At 41.5% G+C, this 24,438-nt stretch overlaps 1 protein-coding gene across 1 annotated transcript; it reads left to right on the top strand.

The window, feature by feature from the left end:
- The first annotated feature begins 5,747 nt into the window (after nucleotides 1-5,747).
- Nucleotides 5,748-19,585, top strand: dusp3a (dual specificity phosphatase 3a). The gene is made up of 3 exons (XM_073489290.1): nucleotides 5,748-5,950; nucleotides 14,223-14,455; nucleotides 18,260-19,585. Exons 1-3 carry the CDS (start codon nucleotides 5,748-5,750, stop codon nucleotides 18,487-18,489), a joined length of 666 nt encoding a protein of 221 aa, XP_073345391.1. The 3' UTR covers nucleotides 18,490-19,585.
- The last annotated feature ends 4,853 nt before the right edge of the window (nucleotides 19,586-24,438 follow it).

Below are 24,438 nucleotides of genomic sequence, written 5' to 3'. Positions count from 1 at the left end.
TTTTCAACCTTTTGTAAGCTGAAATGTAGCCGCCGAGCTAAAACCAGCTCCTCTCAAGTGGCTCAACCGCCCAACAAGGCAGTAAATAAAGTCTTTTTTAAATCAGTTTGGGATCTTGGAGCTTCTGGAGACTTGGATTACCCTGGAAGAGCTGCATGGAGCCATTTTATGCTTATTTTCAGTTGTCCCCATCTACTTCAGTTGTTTAGGAGGATGCTAAGACTACGAAAATTCACCTGACCTTCCATCGGCACGAGGGGGAGAAGATAATGACTGAATTCAGTTAACTTTTCCTTTAAAGCAAATACTAGTCCATAAAACATTGAATATTTTCATGACCCATGGGTTATAAATATTGGTGGAGCTCCCCACAGCACATATAGTCCTCTTCCGGAGTTTCTCAGAGAGAGATGAGAGTAATTTCATAACACTATACTATCTCTGTCACTGTATTTTTAAAGCATAACGACTCACAGAGGAAAAACCACCAATGCCTCATGCAAGTTTCACCCACACAGGTTTTGAAGGAGTTAGCATTAGTCTTCGGATTGAGAATACAAATGCATCTGCCCACTGGATGTGCACGAGGCACGAGGAGAGGAATATCCCACATTAAAATGTATATATTTAGACATTATTCATGTGTGGATAGTGGGCCTGTGTTCAATCTGCTGATGAAGATGCAAACAAAAACCATTCTCCCAGGCGGAGTGGCTTCGAGCCCCCTCGGGAAAAACTATCAATTATTACCGAGCTTCTCTTCTTGTATGGATTTTTGTGCTAACAAATGAGAAGGAAGATGTAGGAAAGACGAATTCAGACCTTTGTACCAAGGGTTAGTGTTGGATCTACAGATTTACAGGTGGATCTCAGCTCTAATCAGCCACGTACAGGCTCCATGCGGGTTTTTCATTTTAAGATAACAGAGCTAATCTCAGATATTAGTCAGAACCGGGTCATCTCAAATCAGATTTGTACCTCCACTGCCTGTCACTGATAGCTATTCTGCAGAGGGACTCAGGTGGTGGTCGTCCAATTAACTTGCATCATGGTGCAGAATGAGGAAGGCGAAACTGTCAATAAAAATGCTCCTAAATCAATGTTCAGTTCTGACTTCTCTCAGCCAGATGGGACTCGCCGTGGACCCTATCACAGACAACCCCCCATAATTTATGTATTCTGCATTTTTATGTTACATTATCGCTGCGGTGCCGGCTGCTGGCCATTGTTTTCTTTGAATAGGTAATAAAAAATAAGTCATTAGGTAGATTGTAATGCTAAACATACATCACAGCTACTGAAGGAAAACAAAAATGAATATTAAAATTGAGGATGCAATTGTCTAAAAACTGTAATACATGTATACATACATGGTACTGGCTATAGTAAAACTACATTGAATTAGAGTAACGTGACCGTTAAGCCCCGCTAGTGACTGATGTTAGCATTCTTGTACTGCTCATTTACAATGTTGACAAATTTCCCCCTCTAAGTTTTAAGCTAGAAATGTTTAAAACAATGTTTCCTTGATAATTTACAAAATCAGCTTCTCATTAGTTTATTTCTGCCTGCTGAAATGAGCGGTGGCTGTCGGATTTGATCAACTGTAGCTAACTAGCTAATTAGGCTAACGTAGCTAGTCATGTCAGAGTAGGTAGAAAACAGTCTACCACTTAATTTTTAATGTTTCCAGCCAACTTGTTTTGGTTTGTGAATCTTGTAAAAGCTGTCTTAAATTGATGGCTAGTGCGTAAATAATATTGTGCTAAAGCTAAAGCTAAAGCTAACTACATGTCCCATTGCACTCGACAAAAAGCCTTCAGGGTTTTTCCAATTGGATATTTTAATGCAGAAAAATAATCTCTGTGGAAAACGCAAGTTTAGATACTTACATATTTTGTTCAGCGAGATAATCTTCACAATAGTTGAGTTTGTTGTCTGAAGTGAGCTGTAGCCGGCAGTTTTGATCATCTGTAGCTAGCAAGCTAATTGAGCTAACATTAGCTTCACTTCGGAGTTGGTTGTAAACATTGTTTCTCACTGACTTTTTAATGTTTCCAGCCAACTTGTTTTGAATTGAGAAACTTGCAAAAGCTGTCTCGAATAAATGGCCAGTACATAAACAATATTGTGCTAACGGAGTAAAGCTAAAGCTAAACTACACGTCCCATTGCCCTCGACAAAAAGCTCGTACAACTGGATTTTTGAGCCCTGTGTTCACCGCGTCATCGTGTCAAGAAATCCAACATTTGCTAAACCGTAATTAGACAAGTGAACAAGTCTATTGAAAGATAACACAGAAATAATGAACTTCAGGTCGAGTTCTCACCAAAGTGGATATGAAACACTTCACAGCGGCTCATTACTTGAGATTAAAACATCTTTTGTGTTGAACTCAATCAATGTCAAGTTCCATTAAGTCACCATCAAACATGTTAAGAGCAGACCTGTATTACAATGAACACACACACACACACACACACACACACACACACTCACAGGTGTGTGCACAACAGGGAGCTCAAATTTGGTTGCGCAAGATCTGTTGTTGCCATGGTGCTGCACTGCATCTCCTTACATTGCCATGGAAACACAAAAACGATGACTGGCACGGGGCTTTAAGTGAAATGGGTCAAGAGCATCCGAGTTAAGTCAAGTCAAACCCAATTTATAAGCGCAGCCCGGCACCACTTAAGTACCTCGGTGGGCTCAACTCAACCGACCCAGATGGAAAAAACTCCCCGAAAATTGAAACCACACTGCAAATATTCCACAAATCGTCATCTGATTGTCGGGTTGATCCCCTTTAAATCACTTTATCTGAGGAATATTTGACACATGTTCTTCAAAATGGTGGAAGTAAAACTAAGTTGGTGGAGAAATGAAAGAACGTAACAGTGAGATGAAAACCTTTTAGTCAGCAGTGGAGTCAGTTTTACTGGACGAGATGAATCTTTTGCAGGTCGCTGCCTGAACACGTCTGAATGCACCTGTTCTGACTCATTAACCTACTTTATAAGAGGAGAGCTGCTCTCGCTCCCTAAGCCTCCCAAAATACTGTTGTATGACTCGATTAACACAACCCAGTGTGATCACTGTTATTTTAAGACTTATTTCTCTCTGTTTGCATTGTTATAATTACTGTTTGGTTAAATTTACCCTCACTGTGCCTCCAAAAAATGACTGTTTCATGTGTTTACTTGTGATTTAATAGAAATGTAGCTCCACCTTGTGGTTGTAGGTGTTACAGTGCACAATATGCAGGTTAGTCCGGCACAATCACACTGGTGTCGTTCACTGCAGGGAGACCACAAACAATACAGGTCAGTGCTCGTTCTGCAGGAAGCAGCTCAGAATCTGCAGATCAGAACTGCAGTGAAAATATTTAATGAGTCGTCAGATCACGTGTCAGAAAACAGTTTGATTATTAATGCAAATTCTGGGAATCACGTGCCTGTTTTCATGATATGCATTAATGTAACAAGACACATTTCCAAGAGCTAAAAATAGCATTTTCACCACCACAGGGCTCAATGAAGCGGCTCACTAAAGGCTCGTGCTGACATCTAGAGGTGGACCGAGTCAGTACATCTATCAGGATGTGTGAAACGTGCTCATTAAGAGTATGTGTGGAAAAATCCAGACATTATTTCCTCCAACTGTGGCGGTAAAATGCTTACGGGCCGGCACCAACCTACATAAAAATAAAGACAAATGACTTGTAAAACTGGAGGGGATGCCCGATGTCAGCTACTCGGACAATAAACCAATAAACAAATGTGCTCCGACAAGCCCCAAGGAAATAAAATGTCCTCGGTCTCTCCTCACCTGCACACAGGTGAAAGACAGGTGAAAGACAGTGAGTCTCAAACAATGAGACTGCTACACAACAGTGTGACAAACAGTGACAGAGACAGCAGGTGCACTAGTCTTTTATCTGACCATTATTATAAGGTGTTGGCCGTGGTGTTTTTAATTTAGTGTGCAAACAACCATGAATGTTTTATTTCAAATGACTGGGAATGTTTCTTGTTCATTTTTCCTAAAGTTTCCATCTGGCGCAGGAATTTGCACCTCTCAGTTATGTGAGGATCGAGTAACTAACTGCAAAGATGGATTTTATTAAAGGAAATTACATGTGAACAACATGTATAAGATATATTACTGCATCACCGTAAACAGTGATTAGATTATTATTTCTGTATATATATTTGTGACAAGACAGGAGCAGAGAAGCAGGAGGATCTGCTTGGTCTTTACATTCATAAAACTGACTAATAAATGAGTATATCAACAATAAAGTTATGTGATTTATAAATTAACCTCCGATTTTCAAAAAAAAATAGAATAGAAATACTCAAAATCTTCTAAATGTATCTACAAACAGATCAGCAGAGACTCACAGGTGTCATAAGAAACCCGTTCAAAATAAAGAACTAAGTTGTGGATGTTACGAGCGGCACTTGAAGGCAGCACGCTACCCTCTCCTCCCGTCGGTGTGTCCCCGCCGTCCTCCGCCGGTCCCGCTCCGTCTCCGGAGTGTCTGACGGCCGATGGGGTGTGTCTGCTGGAGATAGTGGAGGCGCGAGGCAGCTGCGTGAAGAGAGCCGCAAACACCCAGAGTCAGACAGGAAGCCGTGTGATTTAATCCTAAACAATAAAAGCCTGGAAAACATTGTGCCGCCCAGAGTAAAGACGATGTAATGGATGGAAAAAGTGATCAGTGACCAGTCATATTTTAAATTATAGATACATTTACATATATGCTGTATGCTAGGGGTTGATTATTGGAACCACTAATTCAGCATTTTTTTTCCTGAGTAACAGAATCAGACTAAAACTAATTAATTAATAAAAAAATACTCATGTACAGTAAGTAAGTAACTGTAAAAAAGGTAAAAAAAAAAAAAATGGTTCCACAGTTTGCGCTCAACATACTGTACTGCTGTAACGTCAGCTAGCCGCGTTAGCTAGCGTTAGCAACATGAGCGTTAGCTAGCTAGCATTAGCAACGTTGAGCTAGTGTTAGTGCAACAAACTGGCATCAGCTTCAGGGAGAAGAGGATTCAAACAACAGCGTGTTGTGACGTGAAAGCAAAGCGAGATGAAATCCAGCATTCAGTGGTTGAATGTTATTGTTGACCCCTTTAAGTTATCAAATAAATGTGGTGCAGTAAAAAGTACAATATTTACCTCCAAAGTGTAGTGAAGTGGAAGTATGAAGTAGCAGGAAATGGAAAAATAGTCAGATAACACTCGTACCTATTTAAAAAATGTACTTTTGTACAGTAATTAAGTAACTGTACCTTCCATCACTAATTAATATACCATTAATATATATCATTAAAAAGTAGAGTAGAATAACATTACCCACAATGCAACTTAGCCAATGAGTGACATCATTGGAGGTACACAAAAGGCTTTATACTACTTTTATTTCACATCAGCAGTAGTACAGTACTACACAAGACCTGTAAACACGCTTTAATCGTACAATTAGTGGAATTACCCTTTAAAGTACAATAAATACTATCTAGCTAGCTAGCTATCTATCTTATTTTGAAAGTGCGGACCGGAACTACATGTCGAACGTCTCGCGCACTTGCCGTTGGTGGTCAGACACCTCGCAGACTACGAGACAGCGCGCGCACGACTCGCGTGCGGAGGTAAGATGCAGCTGAGCGGCGGGACGAGGCTGAGCGCGGAGCCGGCGGTCGTCTAACGGGAGTCCCGGAGAACAGAGAGCCATGAAGAAGCACCTGAGTCCGGCGAAGCAGCAGCAGCAGCAGCCGCCGGCGGACGTCCCGGCGGCGGCTCCCGGCGGCGGCGGCGGCGGCGGAGAGGTGAACATCCAGCAGCTCAACGAGCTCCTGGCCAACGGCACCGGCTTCTACAGCCTCCCGACACAGCACTTCAACGAGGTCTTCCCCAGGATCTACATCGGCAACGCGTGAGTCGTTTCTGTCTTTCTCAGTCAGGACAGGTTGTTGTTTCCCTCTTCATCATCTTCATCATCATCATCCTCCTCCAGACGGCCACGGTGACAACAGTGTCGCATGCCGGCCAGCACGCACGCAGGGCGGGCTTGTTGTGTCGCTGTCTCCGCTCTCGTCGCGGAGGCAGCGACCGCCTGTTGTTGTCAACAAATTGCGTTGTCGTTCCTCGACGTTACACGCCCGTGACTCACAGCAGGCACACAGGTGGATATTGTGTAACAGCACAGCTTATCAATACCAGCAGGATCGATTATTTTCCTCCATTTATAGCTCCGATAAACACGCCCGGGCACAAAGAGCTCCGTGAACCCCTCCGTCGTTACCGTCGCTGCCGTGTCTCCGTCGAGCCGCTCCCATCGCGTCCAGCTGGGCCGCGGGGAGGCGACATGACCGGGGCTCGTTTTCATTCACAAAACAGAAGGAAAACAACAGGCTGCTGCAGAACAAAGAGGGAGAAGCAGCAGCACGTGAATTCAGGAGTCGTGAGGGTGAAGATGATGTGGTGGAAACACACAATTATGTCCATTGCATTGGACATAATAACAATAAGCAGATGTATCAGCCATTATACACATTATTCTTCCAGTAAGTCCTCAGATATGGTTGTAAACACTTGTGGCAAAGACATTTATTGAAGTTAATCAGAAATATACTTTATTGACAGTAAACTTGAGCATCTTTCACTGCGTTATAATCTCTAATCAGAAATAGACGAGGTTTCGCAGCCCAGGCAACACATTTATAATGATAATAATGATATAAACTTTATTTACATGACTCAAAATTAGTGTAGTTTCACTTGATTGTTTATTCTCTGACATATCTGAATTTTTTTATATCGTTTTTTGTGAATATTTTTGGTCCCCCAGAATAATGTGACACATTTCATCTATACATGGTGTATATATGTATATATATATATATATATATATATATATATATATATATATATATATATATATATATATATATATATATATATAGCACCTTTTTAAAACAGTTTACAGAGTGCTTTGACAAACAAGCGAAAATATATCCGTTGTAGGTCTGTATCTGCCGATAAAAGAGAGTCTGTTGGACCACCTGGGACCTAATTTTGGAAAAAAACATGTATGGTAGTGATCACATTTGAATTGTGCCATCATTTACACACGTTTGTTAATTTAAAGGATGATTTGTGAAACCCGAGAAAGCCCTTTCACATAAGTGCACCTTTCTTAATACTTTTTCTTTGCCCAGGTGGCGGCCATGTTGGTGGTGATGTAGTTCACTGAGCTGTTTTACACAGAACTAGATGGTATTTTACTGTCTTTATGACAAACAGCGAATTTCTTGTCTTGGGAAATTTCCTTCAGATGAGATGTGATGTGAAAAAATGTTGATCAGTGTTTCCCAAAGCCGAAGATGACGTCCTCAAATGTCTCATTCAGTCCACAACACAAAGATATTCAGTTTACTGTCAGAGAGGAAAGAAACCTGAAAATATTCACATTTAAGAAGCTGCAAACAGAAATTTGACTTTATTTCTTTAAGAATCACGCAAACCAATTATCAAAATATTTGGTGATTTAATTTAAACATGTATGAACATTATTAATCCAAATAAAAATGCATTTTGCATCTTACAAGTTGGTCGAATCAAATGTCAGGTTTCTTTTGGGTTAGTTTTCTGTAGCTTCGATTAAACGATTGAAAACTAAACAATACTATAATAAATACTGACAATGTACAGATTTACATATGAAAACAGTTGTTTGTTTTAGCCGACATGCTGTGTGCTAACGCCGACACACCACCTGTACCTGCTGTAGTGGTGGAAGGTGCTGAGCACACCAACACATACAGTATATATAATGTGTATGTATATTAAACATGGCGGAGGCCGAACCATAAATCCACGGTGGTTGGCTGACTGGATGCTATCGGCTTTGCAATGAACATGCCGACTCTTCAGGAATTTACAGCTCGCTGTTCCAGTAAAACCAGTTGCTGGTACTTCCTGCACACACGTGTACAGATCGTGTACGAGACGTGTTGTTTTGTGTTGTGTGTGCCGGACAAAGAGATGAACAAATACACAACAGTCCTCACTTAGATTGTATTATTGTATGTTGTTCACAGTATCTAAAAAAAATGAGTTGATAATGAAAAGTTGTCTTGAGGGTTGTATTTCGAACCTTAATACTTTTTAATGATAGTTTAGTACTGATACCGATATTTGTGAATATAAAAAACGTGATAACGATACAGTATATTAGTGGATTACATGTTAGATAAACACAAAACATAAGCAAACAATCTTGCAAGGGATCCGTTTGCTTTATTTTTAATTATGAGTCGGATATCCAAAATTTTATACCACAATATCGTCCTGCCCGAATATCGCCATAGATGATATTATCGCCTCCACCATTCCAGCAAACATACAACACTAATAAATGACAAAATAATATTAAATAAGAAGTTTTAAATTAGAAATTTAGTGCAAAGAATGAATTGCAAACATAACAGAAAAGCCTCAAGAAAGCCTCTGAAGCAGCTGAAGGTAAATATTGTGATATTCGATGATATTTTATAAAGACCTGAGGCTACTTGTCAGGGCTCTTTGGTGGACAAACTCTGTAATGGGGATACTGTTTATATCTGCTCTTCTATGTATTATTATTATGGCATATTTTGGTCAATGTGTTATTTGATAAACTGGTATCGATGTCTGTTGTTAAACAGGCTCATACTATTTCTTGTGTCTTAGTTCATGTAATTAAAACAAACTGTGGCACAATGAGTATTTGAGGCAACATGCAAACAATAGTAGATGAGCCACTTGTCAGATCACAAATACAACAGTGAATTTAATGTCGTCACCCAGCAAAGTGAAGGTTTCTGGTTTCTAGCAATTAAAATCTAAAATATCCCACAAATATGAAAAAATCATTTTCAGGTTTCAAGTGTCAAATTTGTAAGAACATCCGTTAAAGATAAAACAGTTACAGGAAATGTAATTTCAACTATATTTCGCTGTGCTGTAATGTAATATAAGCTTTCAGAGAGCAGCTCTTAATCTCACTTTTATGGATTCATGGCGGAGAGGCGATTCAGGGATGCCCCTGAGAAACGTAGTGTCTCTGTGCAGTCCATCACTTGGCTCCAGCCACTGCCAGGAGAGTGGTGGAGGAGGGTGAGCAGGACGGGATACAAGCACATTACTGTACCTCAGTGCTACAACAAAATCAATCTGAATATGCCAATCTGCCCGGCCAAGTCTCCAAACAAAGTGCTGGCACTCTGAGCTCAGGCTGATCAGACGACGCCGTCGGCTTTAAAGAGACTCTAATGTGCTCCCAGCTTTATGATTTCAACCAAAGAAGAGATTTTGATTTCTGATGAAGGAAATATATCCACTGATTATGAGGAACAGAGTCTGGGGTTAATTAATCAACTGTTTTACCATTTAAAGTACATCATAGACTGTACAAACAAGGGATGCAGTGTGATGTTACAGATAGCTCAGGCCGGGCGAGGTGGTATCGATTGTTGTTGAAAGAAAGCACCTTGTCCTCTAATTCCACCACTGGGACCCACTAAGACTTTCTGCTGATGTTTCCTGCTGCTTGGACCCTGTTAAAACTCAAATTGTGTACTCGGTCGACATAATAAGATCCAGAAAATGCACCGACTGCTCGGTATACATTAGGGTTCTGCGATTTATAACAATTTCCCAGCTGTCCACCATTAGCCAAGCAACCTGCGAAAGCTGATTAAACAATAAATAAAATAAAATCAACCGCAAACCTCCGATATAGTCGTCCAATCACCCCACCCTGGTATATATATTGTACAGGTTGCCGCTCACGTTCGATGACACTTCATGTGAAAAAAAAAATAGCTTTGTCCTTGAAGATATTCATTATCATGTGATCCCATGGGGAATTGAGCCCATGACCTATTTTAGGCACCAATCTATAGTTGAGAGCCTGTGTTTCAAAGTTAAATATAGGTTCGTTCAATGAAAATACATTATAGTTCAAGGACCAGTCAGAATATTCTCGTAATTGATGGTGTTTGCTGACATTTATTATATGGTGTGAGAAGAATGTGAATATTTCCTCTGTGAGTGTCTTTTGGTTGTGGACAAAGCAAGACATTTGAGGACGCCATCTTGTTAATGTTAGCTGTATAGTCAACCTTCTGTGAACGTAGCGTTAGGTTAGCTACGTAGCTAATGTCAATCAAAACCCACAAAACAAAAACACATCCGAATAGTAAATTAAAAATAACTTTTTGACATCGTACAAAATTTCAAATTCATCGATCTGTTACTCAAACTGGACTTCCTGGATTGTACTTCCTGTCTCACCAGTAACTGAAGAAACATGCCAACAAAGTCGCTTGGTTCCAGTAATTTATATATTAATTAGAGTATAAAACAGTATAAAATACCATGAACCCTGACAGGATTTCATCCAATATCACCCAGTGCTAGTACATAGGTATAGTCTCCTTAAAGATAACTACCAGTCCTATAGGGACGAAGCAATAAACTATCCAAATGAGACAAATAGAAAACAGACATCTGAGAATAAGAGATCGAAGGGAAAAAAAATGAGGAGCCAGCACTACTCAAACAATGCAGTATAGTTTTAAAACTGATTATCTGTAGGACATGTCAATAGCCTCCAGCACTCTGATGAACTCGTCAGTGCAATGTTCCCATCAGCCCTAAACGGATTACGACTGTATTTTCCGAACTCAAACTCTTTCACAGTTTCCAGAACAGTCGTAGTCAGCACTCTGAAACCACCGTGTGCAGCAGCTCAGGGACACACTTAAGGTGTGGTTGTTTGCTTTGAGGAACACTTTGGCTCTTTGTGAAGCCGGTCTTTAATAATGGACGTTTTGGGACTGCAGATCCCAGGGTGAGGAGGCTGGGACCGGCCAGGTAAAGAGGAAGAGAGCCACTGACTGCAAACTCAGTTCGACCTCAGTGTGCCTCTGCATCGTGGTAGTACAGTAAATGTGAACAGCGTCAGTACAGTCACTTCTGCTTCCTCATACTCTGATGCACATGCTGCATTCAAGTGCTCCAACTGTACATGTAAGCAGTTACTGCAAGCATGTCCTCAATCATTTATGCACATCTAAATATACACAAACAGATTGTGAATTAGAAGGTGAATAATTGGAGTCCTCCCATCTGAAGGAGTCTGCGCCCTACAGCTGACAAACAAGCAGATGGCCGGCTTCATCCCTCCTCTTATGGCTGTAAAGCAAAATGGTGACAGGCAGGGTTTTTTATTAGTTCTTGCAGAAGGGGCTTTGCAGCCACCACCTCCAGGGAGCCGTCCAGGGTCACCTAGCCTCGCCTCGACAGCCTCATATTGACTGTAAGCACACAGCGCTGTCAGGGGGAGCATTTCACATGAAGATTTATGAATCGTGGGTCTGAATAAAAGTAAAGCAAATATAGGCTAGATAATGTTAACTTTTAGACTTCAGAATATTCTTTTTTCCCTCTACCAAAACTTTGGCATCATACTTGTAATAACAACGTAAGTTTAATTCCAAATTCTGCATCTTTTGTGATCTTTTTTTAAATAAGCCACATTTCTCTGATTTCAGCTTCTTAAACGTGAATATTTTCTGGTTTCTTTCCTTAATTATGATAGTAAATTGAATATCTTTGGGTTGTGGACAAAACAAGACATTTGAGGACGTCATCATGGGCTTTTTGGAAACACAGACCAAACAAATAAATCGATTAATCGAGAAAATGATGGACAGACTGGTTGTGGACAAGGTGGTGTTGGTGCTTTTCCTTGAAGCAGACACACCCCCGACTGTTGGCGCTGCTGTTGCATGACATCATGAGCAACATGGCTACCACTAACAGCCTGGCTACTGCCCGAAGCAAGAAAAAAACAAAACACTGTAAGAATCCCAGTTTGTCAGAGAAACCCTGATCTCAGTGCTGTGAAAAGGCAGAGTGAAACAGCTGGTTGTATTAATAAGTAGGCAGCTTTTGTTACTTACTGATCTCGTAGAAAAGTAAGTGAAAGGGTAACGCATATCAGTGCATCTCCATCCAGTGAATCTCTGTTTCTATCACTCTCCCTCTTCGTCTTCTCTGCCTCCTCCATCAGCGGTTTCTTTTTCTTTTGCAGTGTAGATTTTGTACAGTTATTCCAGCTGTTCCACCGTTACAGAAAACTTCTTTTATGCTGTCATTAGTCGAGGGTTTGTGCCATTTTTCTACAGCCGTGACACTGTGCAATTGGTAGTTATTCAAGCAGAAAGGGTTGCCAGTTTAAGTAAAGGATCAGAAAACATTTGACACCACTGTTTTAATGCATTTAGTAGTGAAAGATGTAACACACTGGAGAAAAGAAGTCGGTCTGAAGTCATGATTCGTCCGCCTCCACTCGCTGCAGAGCAACAGTATGCTGCAGTTTCTGTTGTTCAAACATAAATTGTGTACAGCTAATTAGTGACACTAACTGTTCCATAAAACTTTAATATAACATACACAAAAGCGCCGTTTTATCTAGAATCAATGCCCGGTGCCTTCGGCCAGGTTGGATCGTAGCAGCGGACACGGGCGTCGAGCCAGGCAGGCCCGGAGCAGCCAAAAGCTCTGTGTGCCTTTTGTTATGGTTTGTTAGCTGTGTGGGTTTGTTTGCTCTGTGTAGGACTAACATGCAGGATTGTAGTCATTAAAAACAGCTGCATATTTATTGTTTGAGTAGATGAAGATGGAGGTGAAGATATGCAATTCACAAAGATCAACCCAACATGAGCATTTTTATTGAGATCTCCGATAACATGACACCTGTACAGTATGTGTGATTGTTGAACAAGTCATCGCACAACCTGATAGAGTTTGCTTATATGTAAGTTACAGTTTATATCATTATGTACTCTTATAACCTTTTATTGACCTGCTTTCAGCTTCTGTCCCATATAAGGTTGTTTGGCAATTCGTCCTGCATCCTGTGTTTTGAGGAAGTGGGGGCTGTGCTCAGAGCGGTTAGAAGATTTGTAACTGAGCACATCTCTGTCCGTTCTCCTCGCGAGTAAGAAATTGAACGCCTTGTCTGACTCTCTTTGTGTGTTTCAATAATGTTTTAGGTGTTTGAACCTGACACAACCTTTTGGCATAAGTCTGCTGCTATAACAGCCTTTCTATCAGAACCTGGCTGCAGGGACCCGTTCAGCCACAAGAGCATGAGAACACTGATATTGGCCCATTTAGGTCGGCTTACGGTTGGCGTTCATCCCAAAGGTGATGGATGAGGTTTCGAGGTCAGGGCTCTGTGCAGGCCAGTCAAGGTCTTCCACATGATTATATCTTCATGGACCTCTTGAGGGGGATGTATAGAAGAAGGAAACACCTGTTTAACTCAGTGGATACTGTGGCATTACTTTAAGGTAGATGTTTTTGACTATTTTATATGCTCAAAGTTAGTTTGAATAAGGAAATGGAGAACTATGAGTTTTTGGGTATTCAGGGGTATTTTGAGATCACAAAATGGAAATTTCTTTGCAATTTGCTGTATATTTCCTTAGAAAAACGTGTTTAGAGTCAATTTTTATTGATATCGTTATTACAGATAGAGTTTTAATCAACCAGATTAAGTGGAAACACCTGTGTGGCTGTAAGATTTGGCTGTGGATAGTTGTGATGCACCTTTTTACAATCACCGCTAAATTATCGATGAATTAGTTGTTACTTGCAGACTTTAAGCACTACAGTTTGTTGTAATATGTGTGAAAAGACATATTTGAGTACCGTTTTAAAGCAACAACATGCTGAAGTGCTTTCCTACACCTCCCAGCAGACATGCAGTACTTGACTTGTGTATGGAGGGATGCTGTGATGGTGCCAGCAGCGTTCACTAAAACGTATGCAGAGTTGTCGTGCAGGATGCAACCTACAAAATATCACTCTAAAATAAATTGTGCTGACGCGCTGCTTCGCTGTATCTGTCAGGCGTTATTATTAGTGCCGTGATTTGTCTTGGATGTCTTGTTCTGCCGCTGTACACTCATCATTTTGTGTTGTGAGAGGACAAAGTTTTATTTCACCATCAACAGAGGCACACTAAAAGCTTTTACTAGTGTACAAGCTTTGTTTGGATGCAGCAGACTTGTCACACACATCAGCAACTCTCTAAAGAGATTAAATTACTGTTTTTCCTCTGATCCTGAATCTCATCCCACCTTTTTCAGGTTCGTAGCCCAGAATACAATGCGCCTGCAGAAACTCGGAGTGACGCACGTCCTCAACGTGGCGGAGGGCACCTCCTTCATGCACGTCAACACCAGTGTGGATTTCTACGCCGGCACGGGCATCACGTACCACGGTATCCAGGCCAATGACACCGACCAGTTCAACCTCAGTGCCTTCTTTGAGGAGGGGGCAGATTTTATCGACAAGGCCCTAGCACACAATAATGGGAAAGGTGAGTTATTTTAAAAAACGTGGAGATTTTTGACGATCTCTGAGGTAGAGATGTACAATACCATTTAAATACTCCACTAATATTCCTGTTTACATGCAGTTGTGAATACCCACAACCACTTTCTTCTTGAAAAGGTCCTTGTGGTGGCAGTTCCATGTCTCTCTGGTGTTTACTCAAACATTTGCAAATGTCACAAACGGGTTTAGTTTCAGGAAGCGGTTACCGACTACCTCTGATCTGCGGCATATCAAGATTGTGCAGGTTTGTTGCTCTTTCCCACAACATGCTTCCTGTGAACTGTGTCCTCTGCACCAGTTTGCAACTTGTCCTATGTGCATGAATATGTGTGATAGAAACCAAACCAACGAACAGTTACCAAGACACATTTGAGGACAGACGCAACCCCTGTGGTGGTGGTTTTCAAACAACAAGTAGCTGTGTTTCTCTTTCAGACTAGAAATGTGGGCTTTTATTTTGAGCATGCCTCTCTACCCCAGCCTCGCAAACTGTCCAACATGTCTTAATCGGAAAATGCTATTTCTGGAATAAGGCCTTAGTGGGAATATTCAAAACATGGTCAAACATAACATATATCTCACAGCTGAAGAGTGGACTGTGTTTGATACCCTCCATGCTCTGTGTAATCTTAGGTGAGGCATTTACTTTATCAAGCAGGGATGTAACGATATACCGAGTTTCATGATTATCGCAATAAAAATGCTGTAACTGTATACAAATAATAAATGCTGTACACGTCACATTTATCAGGTCATTGTTCGAGACATTTTTTTGTTTTTGTTTTTCTGATTTCGCAAACGTATTTTTGACAACTTACATCACATTGTTTTATTACAGAGAGAGTAAAGTACCAAAAAAAGGTCCCACTGGGTACTGGCACCGAATTCCAGGTACTGGCTTTGGTATCGGTGTGAACGGTGTCTTCACAAATTACTCTTACAGTGCGACTGTCACTTCACTGTTGGAACGTAGACTGATGATGGTGTTACAGCAATAATATAAGCATCAACACTGCCAAAATTACCACGAAAAATTTTGGCAGACAATTTAATATCACTCGTTATCAGTCTGTGGAAATGCACCTGAAACCCAGAGAGAATTGAGAGTTTATGTCGTAACAAAAACCCCTCAAAGATAGAAGAGATCAAAGCTGAACACAGTGTCTTTCTCACTTCAGTAGCTGCTGCTTGAAAGTAATTTGTCTCCGCGAGTTGAGACATGAAAACAAGCTCCTCTCGCTGCTCGTCTAACAAAGGATACAAGATTTAAGGCGTCTTTTAATGAGTCGATCTCAACGCGCCTCATCGCCGCGGATCTTAAAGTGAAGACGGGGGAGATAATCATGACGGCCCCGAGCATCTCAGGCTAAATCTGACACACTCCTGAGCCCTGCTCCATATTCCATTATCAGATCATGTCCCTGGACGTCATCATTGTCAAAATGTTCCCTCCATAACACACCTGTAGCATATGACACTTCTGGACTTGGTAACGATCAGTGCAATTAAATGATGTATGACAACCGGTCAAAACGCAGAAATCAGCAGAGAGTTAAGTCTTAAATTAGCCGTTTGATTCACCTGCTGGGTCAGGTTTGCTGTTTTTATAGCGTGTGCTGGAAAGTAGAATATTTATATCGATGAAACAATCAATCCCAGGAGGCCTCAGCCCTCCTGCGCCCAAAAAGATCTATCCCCAGCTCTCCCAAAGCTGCAACTAAATTTAGTCGTGAGGGATGTGTTTAATTTGTATTTTATACTGTGGATTTATTGTCATCTTTGACACAGAAAAGCCTCTTAATTCCCAGGCGGTTTGGCGATGGTGCACCAACGCTGTGGTAAATCAGGAGTGAGGAGTTCTGTAAGAAGGACTGTGGAGGAGAGGGAGGGAGGGAGGATGGGGGATAGAGGAGCAGAAACAGGAGAAAATGTCTCTCCTCCTCCCGCTGGCTGCTGCTGCTGTGGTTTGACATTGTGCTGTGTGCCACTTTGTCTTTGACATTTTGCGACCCTGAGCTGCGAGCTCTGAAAAGGTCGTAGGTCTGGGATTTTAATGAGTAACTGCAGTGATGCATTGTTCCTGTGAGTCGGCCATAATGAAGATGTAGGGTTGGTGGATGGACAGTAAGTGGTCATGTTTTCCTGCTCACGCTGCGTACTTTAATCTGGGTATTATAAGTGGAAACCATCGACCAAATTACCAGCACCCCGCGCTAATCAATATTTTTCATATTAACAGTGGATCAATGTGTTAAAGGTGAAAGGTCTTGGGTCTTAAACCCACAGAGAGTTATCACCTGACCCTGCAGTTCTCTCCGGCTCTACACAGCCTCTTTGAAATCTCAATTTCAAATTGCCATTTTCAAAGTGGAGCCAGTGGCCCCAGAGTTTGTCTGGAGCGGGACCTCAGATCACAGGAGGAGTCGCCCCGGGCGACGAGATGCAGCTCAACTTTTAATTGATTTTTCTTTTCCTCCATGTTTTTACAAAAATTCAAGTTTTGAATAAGAGTCGACGGCTCTACTGGTGAGTGAGTGATGGAGTGAGCCAGAGATCTGCGTGTCTAACAAGAGGATACAGAAGAATCAACATTGATCTGTGGCAGGCAGGGTGATTGGGTATTGAAGAGGTCATTTTATTGGCAGCAGACTGTTCTGGGTGGAGCACGGATGAGGAGATTATACAACAGAGGAGAGGAGAGAGATGTGAGGGGTAGTACCGGGAGACAGAGGTGTTGGGTTTCACATAAACTGCAGACTCTGCAGATCTGACCTGAGCCAGCACATCAGCTGCTCTGTGAACGAAGTCAGATTCCTCGTGGGGGTTTTCGGCTTGTCAGTAATGAAAGTGTGAGTCAGATAGATAGTAAGACGCAATCTCGGAGCACAAACAAGTTGTGATTTGTGCATGTAGAGATGCAGCACAGAGAACATTTATGTATTCTGTCCACTGACACACAGACTGCACAGATTGTTTGCAGCGCGTGTGTTCGCTGTGGGACGCGGCTGCAGTGAAGATGATTGACTTTGCCGAGTCTGCAGCAGAGGTCAGGTCTTGTATTTGCATCTTCTGGCACAGAAGATGCTTCGCTCGGCACCTTTGGTCGCAGCATATGTTCCCCGAACACTCGTACTCTTCTTTGTTTTTCTTTTGTTAATTTGTCTCTTCTTTCTCACCTCATTTTTCTTCCTCTGCTCCTTTTTTTTTTTTTTGTTCTTCAACCGCAGTCTACAGAGTAAAACTAAAATCCCTCCACATTATCCTTGATATACAATATGTCTCCATGATATTCTATCTTTTTCTTATTTTCAACAAAAATCTACATCATTTTGGTGAATCCAGAACTTGATATATCATCCAGCTCCATTGGTGTCAAAAACTACAAGAAACACTGAGCTGAAAATGGCCACAGAGGATTATTTTCACTTAATAGCCATCCTGCTGCTGTAAATACGCACTAGAGCACTAAATGTGTATTCATCCACAGCAGAAAATAATCCCTAAGAAATTCAGAATTAACTTCTGTTTGAGTTATGGATGCTTAAAACTACAGTGCCCAGCTGTTTTAGGAAAGTATTTGACCTTCACTTAAAATGTTTTTTTTTTATTTGTGGGCTGTTTCTAAAGAGGCTCAGGGAGGAAAGTGAGAATTGTTGGTTTTTGATTTGTTGACATAGATGCTGCCAGCCTCATCCTTTAAAATGACTTATGATAAGACTCTTCTATGTGCAGATGTTTTTTTTCTCCTCTCATCTTTTTGTCCTATATCTCTGTTTGTCTCCTCCAGGGAAGGTGTACGTCCACTGCAGAGAAGGCTACAGCCGCTCCCCCACCATGGTTGTCGCTTACCTCATGCTGCGCCACAGAATGGATGCCCGGCTGGCGGTGGCCACCGTGAGGCATAAGAGAGAGATCGGCCCCAACGAAAACTTCCTTCGCCAGCTGTGCCAACTTAACGAGAAGCTGGCGAAGGAGGGCAAGCTGAACGGGGAGGTGGGCAAACTAAAGACCAAATGAGAACACGAAGAGACCCTCTGCCCCATCTCCTCCCATCATGCCTTTCACAGGCTTCAGCTGCTCTCGGAGACTGACCCCCCACCCCGACCAAACCAGCACCCATCTGACACGCCAGGGGTATTCTGAAACACACATGCATTTATCTGTGTAGATAACTATCCCTCATGCACACACACACAATCTCACACACATAGTTTTCTTTTGTAATCTGTCACTGCTGCTCTGTAAGGGGACATCTTGTCAGTGTGAGCTCAGATACTGAATACAAACAAACCCCTCATCCCCCCCTTTTTTATCTACGCCACACAGATGAGCAGTCGCTCACTGCGAGCACCCGAAAGCTCTAAATTTCTAGTGTTTTTGAGCTGAGCTACTTAAAGCATTCCTTCAATTCCCACAAAGTTGAGACGGTGAAAACGTCGCCCTGATTTTTACGACTTCCTTAAATAGTTCTACAAGATTATAGCACAATCATTCCATAGTTTTCCACTGCCGGGAAATGTCAGCAGGAGTAATCTGAGATGTTGAAAAAGTCGATGGCCACACACGATACGGACGAAACGAGTCAGTTGTGTTACACAAGAAGTGAGATGTGAAAACATTCCATGAAAACAGAAAAAAAGCCCCTCAGAGTTTCGTTTGCCCTCTCAAACCTGTATTTAATGCACAAACACGAATGATTCACACTCTCGATGCAAGCTGTAGCTCTATGTAGCATTTCAGTCGGCATCCTTGACTCTCCGGCCTCCAGTTTGACAGCGGTAGCATCAAAAATTTGTAAGTCAGTCGTTGACACAGAGCACTGAAACACAAAGGCAGCAAAGGTCGAGCTAATTAAAAATAACGAGCTGCATGCGTTCATGTAGCGGCCATATTTAGCTGATGTGATGGATGTTCGTTAGAGCTAAAAATGACGGTAAATTAGTTTGTCATTGAGCTCAAACAGAATGCACATCACATTGAAACACAAGAAAAGGTCTCTTCTACATTTTTAACTAATAAGAGTGGTATTCATTTGATTTTCTAAGAAGGTAGCAGGAGTTGAGGAGATCAGGACTGCATACCGTTGTTCTCACCATCACCTTTAACTGACATTATCTGGATAGCTTTACCAAGTTTAAACACAATCTGCTGGTTCAGTTTGTGTGTTTGAGGCCAATGTTATATGGCAGTGAACACCTTTCCAGAGCTTAGTTGGTAATTTTATGTGGTTTGTGACCTGTATGTATAATTCCTGTAAGGACTATAAGAAAATCTCTGGTAGGATGAACGACTCACAGCATGTCAACAACCAGCTTCTTAAATGTGACGATTTGATGCTCTTCTTTGTCATATATGACGATAAACTGAATATTCCAACAATATCTGTAAGAGGCCAATATCAGCCGATAATGTTGACGGACTGATTTTAAATACCCAAATGTAAAAAGGCAGCACACACACACAAAACTTCAGGACAAAGTCGACTTACAACAATTTCATCAATTGTTTCTGACCATGTCAACAAACATGCTAACGTTTCATCGTAGTGGCCCAAATCGGAGCATTTCATAGCGTCGGCGCGTTTGTTAGTCGACTGTGTCCTGAAGATTTGTGTGTGTGCTGCCTTTTTACCTGCTTATTCAACAGTTGGAATAAATGACTTTGGTTGAGCACCGATGGGACGGTGCATCCTTTTGAAAGATAAGATACATTGAATATCTTTGTCTTTTACACTGAGGGTTGAATGAAACAACGTAAATGTCTGTTAGCCTTCGGTTAGCTTAGGGCTAACAGGAAGTTTTCACAATTTTCTGTTTTTCCGATTTTGTGGATGAAATCGATAATGAAAATTATTAGTAGCAGCCCCTTGCAGCTGAGCCATGTGACTGGCTACATGGACGAGTGATCTATGAGCATCTAAAAGGCTCCAGAAAGTTATTTTCTCACTTTTACTGCTGCATAATCCCAACTCTCTGTGCAGGCATACATTATTTTTACTTCCAGACACTCCAGACACGCTTTAGGGCTGCAACTAAATGATTGTTTTCATTGTCTATTAGTCTGTCTTTTATTTTCTTGATTAATAGATTAGTTGTTTGGTTTGTAAAATGTCAGAAAATGGTGAAAAACGTTGATAAGTGTTTCTATGACATTCTCAAATATCTTGGTTTGTCAACAACCTGAAGGTATTCAGTTTACTGACACAGAGAGGAAAGAAACCAGAAAAAATTCACATGTAAGAAGCTGGAATCAGATCATTTTGACTGCTGTGACATTAGTTAACACTCTTAACAGAACATTCATAGCACACCCACATTAACACACCATCATCAGCTGTAGCACGATGGTGTTAAAAGCTGATTTTTTTTTTTTTTTCCTGTTCACCGCCTTCAAACTAGAGGCCCGTCGTTGTAACTGTCACAGGATGCCACCCACTTCACACAGAACGTTCCAGTCATCACGCCAGAGAGTTGTCCACTGCCAATTCCCTGACACAGCCGTTATCCACGGCCCGTATCCAGTTCCACTGTTTCATCAACACAGTTTGTCAGAGGTCCATACACAACATGTCACTGTCTCACTCCCGAGTGTGTGTGTCTGTGTGTGTGTGTGTGTGTGTGTGTGTGTGTGTGTGTGTCATACAGTAGTTTATTATGCCTGACTTTATGCACACACCACGAATCACAAAGCCTTTCTTTGGTTGTATGTACTAAAGCATTGCAATATATGTCAATACCCCATCAGATATATAGAATGTAACCACATCTAAATATGAGTATCCAGGCTGTAGTTGTCACATATAGGCGACAGTAGTTCAACAATACATTTCGAGAGATATTACTGGGCATAATACTGTAAACTTAGACCCTAGTGCCAGGAAGTGACGAGCGACGGGAGTGTTTTTAAAACCTGCAGCAGGTCACTCCTCGAGACGAGTTCCCGGGAAAAAGTGTGAGAGCGAGGGAGCGTCCGACTGAATACTCCTCCTGAACAAACGGCCTGGAGCATGTTAGCACGAGTCCAGGGGGGGTACTGAGTCGTCTCACCAGAGAGGAGAGCAGAAACTAGGTTGTCTCACCTCATTAATGGCACTATTTATTCCTCCTTTGATATATCTGTATACATATGAATATATACATGTATACTGTATATACATATTTAAGTGTTGACATATATGAATGTACGAGCAATGTGTCTATAACGTGTAGGTATCGTCAGTATGTCTTAAGTCCTTTATATATCATGTTATATTTGTATATGCTCCTCCATTCTTTGTGTTCGCGGCTGATTACATGTACACTCGTGCTCACGTATGATGTACATGTAAAGTAACGTGTGTGATTGTGATGTTTCCGATCACAATCGTGCAAAAAGGGTTTTTTCCGAGCTTAGCCGGGACGCTGAGGCATGTAACCATCGTGTTTTTATAGTGTTTTCTGACAGTTTCGGTTGCCATGGTAATGCTTATTTATTCATACACAGCAGGATGCAGGTGGCAGAATAAGATGGATGAGGATTATCCTGCACACGTTCGACTCATCCCATCACATTTTGCTGCTTCGAAAACATTCACAGGTCTTTTTTTCTCGACAGGAGTTTTCTGTTTTTCTTTCTGGATGAGAATGAAGTGATTCTCCAGCTGTACTTTACATTTCAATGCGATGTTTTTAGCTGCGAAACGCACCACGACACCGACTCAGAGCTCACAAACGTTCAGCTTTAGCAGGCTGCAGATCTACCACGAAGAGGAGTTATTTTTTTATGATGCTTTTAACCTAATACAGACTTATTTTAAGCTTAAGAAGAGCTTTTTTTTTCAATCGTAACAACTGACAAGTGGCACCAAATGACAAAAACAGCACAGTTTTGGTTTGCTGACAATGTTTTAAAGAGAGGAATGAGAGAGGAAATAGTTGTTTTGGTACAAATAGGCTGCCTGACCACGTAACGCTCCAGCTGGTGTTGGACGTGCACTGCGAGTTGGTTGCGTGGTTTCGGTGTGTCTGTTTTCCAGCCCTGCGGTCGAGTCACTGAAATGTTTCTGAAAACATTTGAGGCCAGAAGTCAGCAATGCAGAATCTTTAATCATATTTGATTTCTGCAAGCCTGGTGCGTCACACCTTTACATGAAGTTGAGGTCTGATCATGATTATGCCACTTCGAATCCGTCATCTTGCCGTAACAATCATCCTGCTCGACCTGGCTGGTAACGATCCATATTATCATCTTTTAGAGACGCCTTTATTTTGAAATTGAAAGAAAAACGTAGCTGATGAAATTGAAAATCCTACCGTTCAGACTGTGATATCACTAAATATCATATCGTTGTCCAAAGATTTGATATATCGTATCTTGTGTCATAAATTAGTTGCTCCTCTATATTGTACTGAAGTGTCTGCTTTACTTGGAGGCAGTCCAGCCAAATGTGTGAGAAAAAGTCCTGCAGACTCAAATTGAAATAAATCAGACACTTTGAGGCCATGTGTTTATACAGTGATCTGATCTCATCAGGTCCAATCTTTAAATAAAATTTCAAAACACGCATTGAAATGTCAAGCGCTGCTGTCGGAGAAGAAGGGAGTATTATCACGGGGAGTTAGAAACGAGGGCAAACTGTCTCAGACTTTGAGAACACGAGTGTGTCCTGCGGGACGTCGCGCTGGTTCTGGGTCACACACAGGTTGTTCCTGTCCACGCCGCTCATCTCGCACGCTTGAAAATGTCTCAGATCTGTAAGAGAAACACTTCGGTTCGTCTTGCCGGTGTTCGCAAGATGTGTGAAATCAAGTGCAGGCGTTTCAAATCTGAGACCTTATTTTCAAGTCTGACTTTAGCGCATGTGTCACAGCGCCTCATCATGAACCCCAAACCACACAACAAACAGAGAGAAACCACTTCCTCTGTTCCCGAACACAACACATTAAAAACACCAAGATGTCTGTGCCGAGTGAGCTACAATACTGTGGTGTACACAAGCCTGGTTTCTAAACATTCACAATTGGCTTTCTTTTCATTCAGATGGACTGGGGTTTCACTCACATCTGCTCTACAATACTGCCCTCCTTCTGAATACACACAAAAAAAGCAACAACTCAGTGTTTCTCGTTGAGTTTTACATCCAGTTTATCTCCTTAAATTTGGGAATCATTGGGGTTTAAATTCTTCAAACCGTTCCAGGACGAGGGTACGTACTTTATAGCATCGACTGCCTGCACCGACCTGCTTATCGACTCAAATCATCGACAGTTTTTTAGCCGCTGGTAAACGCTCTGAGGCAGCCGGACTAGCCATGGTAGAAGTCACGTTTTTATAGCCGATATTTACACGACCAAATTGTTCAACTGATGCAACAGAAGAAAAGCTTCTATGATGGCTACACTGCTGGCTTCACGCTCCTTTATGCATCGAGTAACAGATGAACACTGCCACCTGCTGTTCAACAAACCCAGTTCTTTTTTGAAACGCTGATAGTTTATGGTGTTTATAGCTCATGACATCAGAAACGGTTACAATCCAACCACGAGTCCAGTTGTTTTCTCTTCCCTGTGATGTCGTTCAACAAGGTACCAGCATCATTTTGTGGGTTATACTCCAGGTACATTATGTATTATCGAGAATGTCAAATGTGAAATGCCATTAATGTATATTGTTATATATCCTGAGTATGTAACACGCACTATGGCAATTGTGAATTGCTGCATTTTACTGTCTTAACTGGCCTACTATATATAGATAGGACATTGTTTGATATTATTGGATCTTGTGAGTTGAAATTGCAAACGAAACATTGTTTATGACTTCTTTTTCTCTTAATGATGTTGAGTTGATTTTTTTTTTTTTTTGTATTTGAATTTGTCCAATTACAAGGATACAAGTTGATTATAGGTTAAAGGAAAAGGACACCCAAAAATGAAAAATTCAGTCATCGGACGATGGAAAGTCGGGTGAAGCCTCGTGGTCAACAAA

This window comes from Pagrus major, chromosome 20 (assembly GCF_040436345.1).
Source record: "Pagrus major chromosome 20, Pma_NU_1.0".
Classification (NCBI taxonomy): domain Eukaryota; kingdom Metazoa; phylum Chordata; class Actinopteri; order Spariformes; family Sparidae; genus Pagrus; species Pagrus major.
The sequence above is the reverse complement of the archived record's forward strand: the minus strand, read 5'-3'. Positions and strand labels throughout refer to the sequence as shown.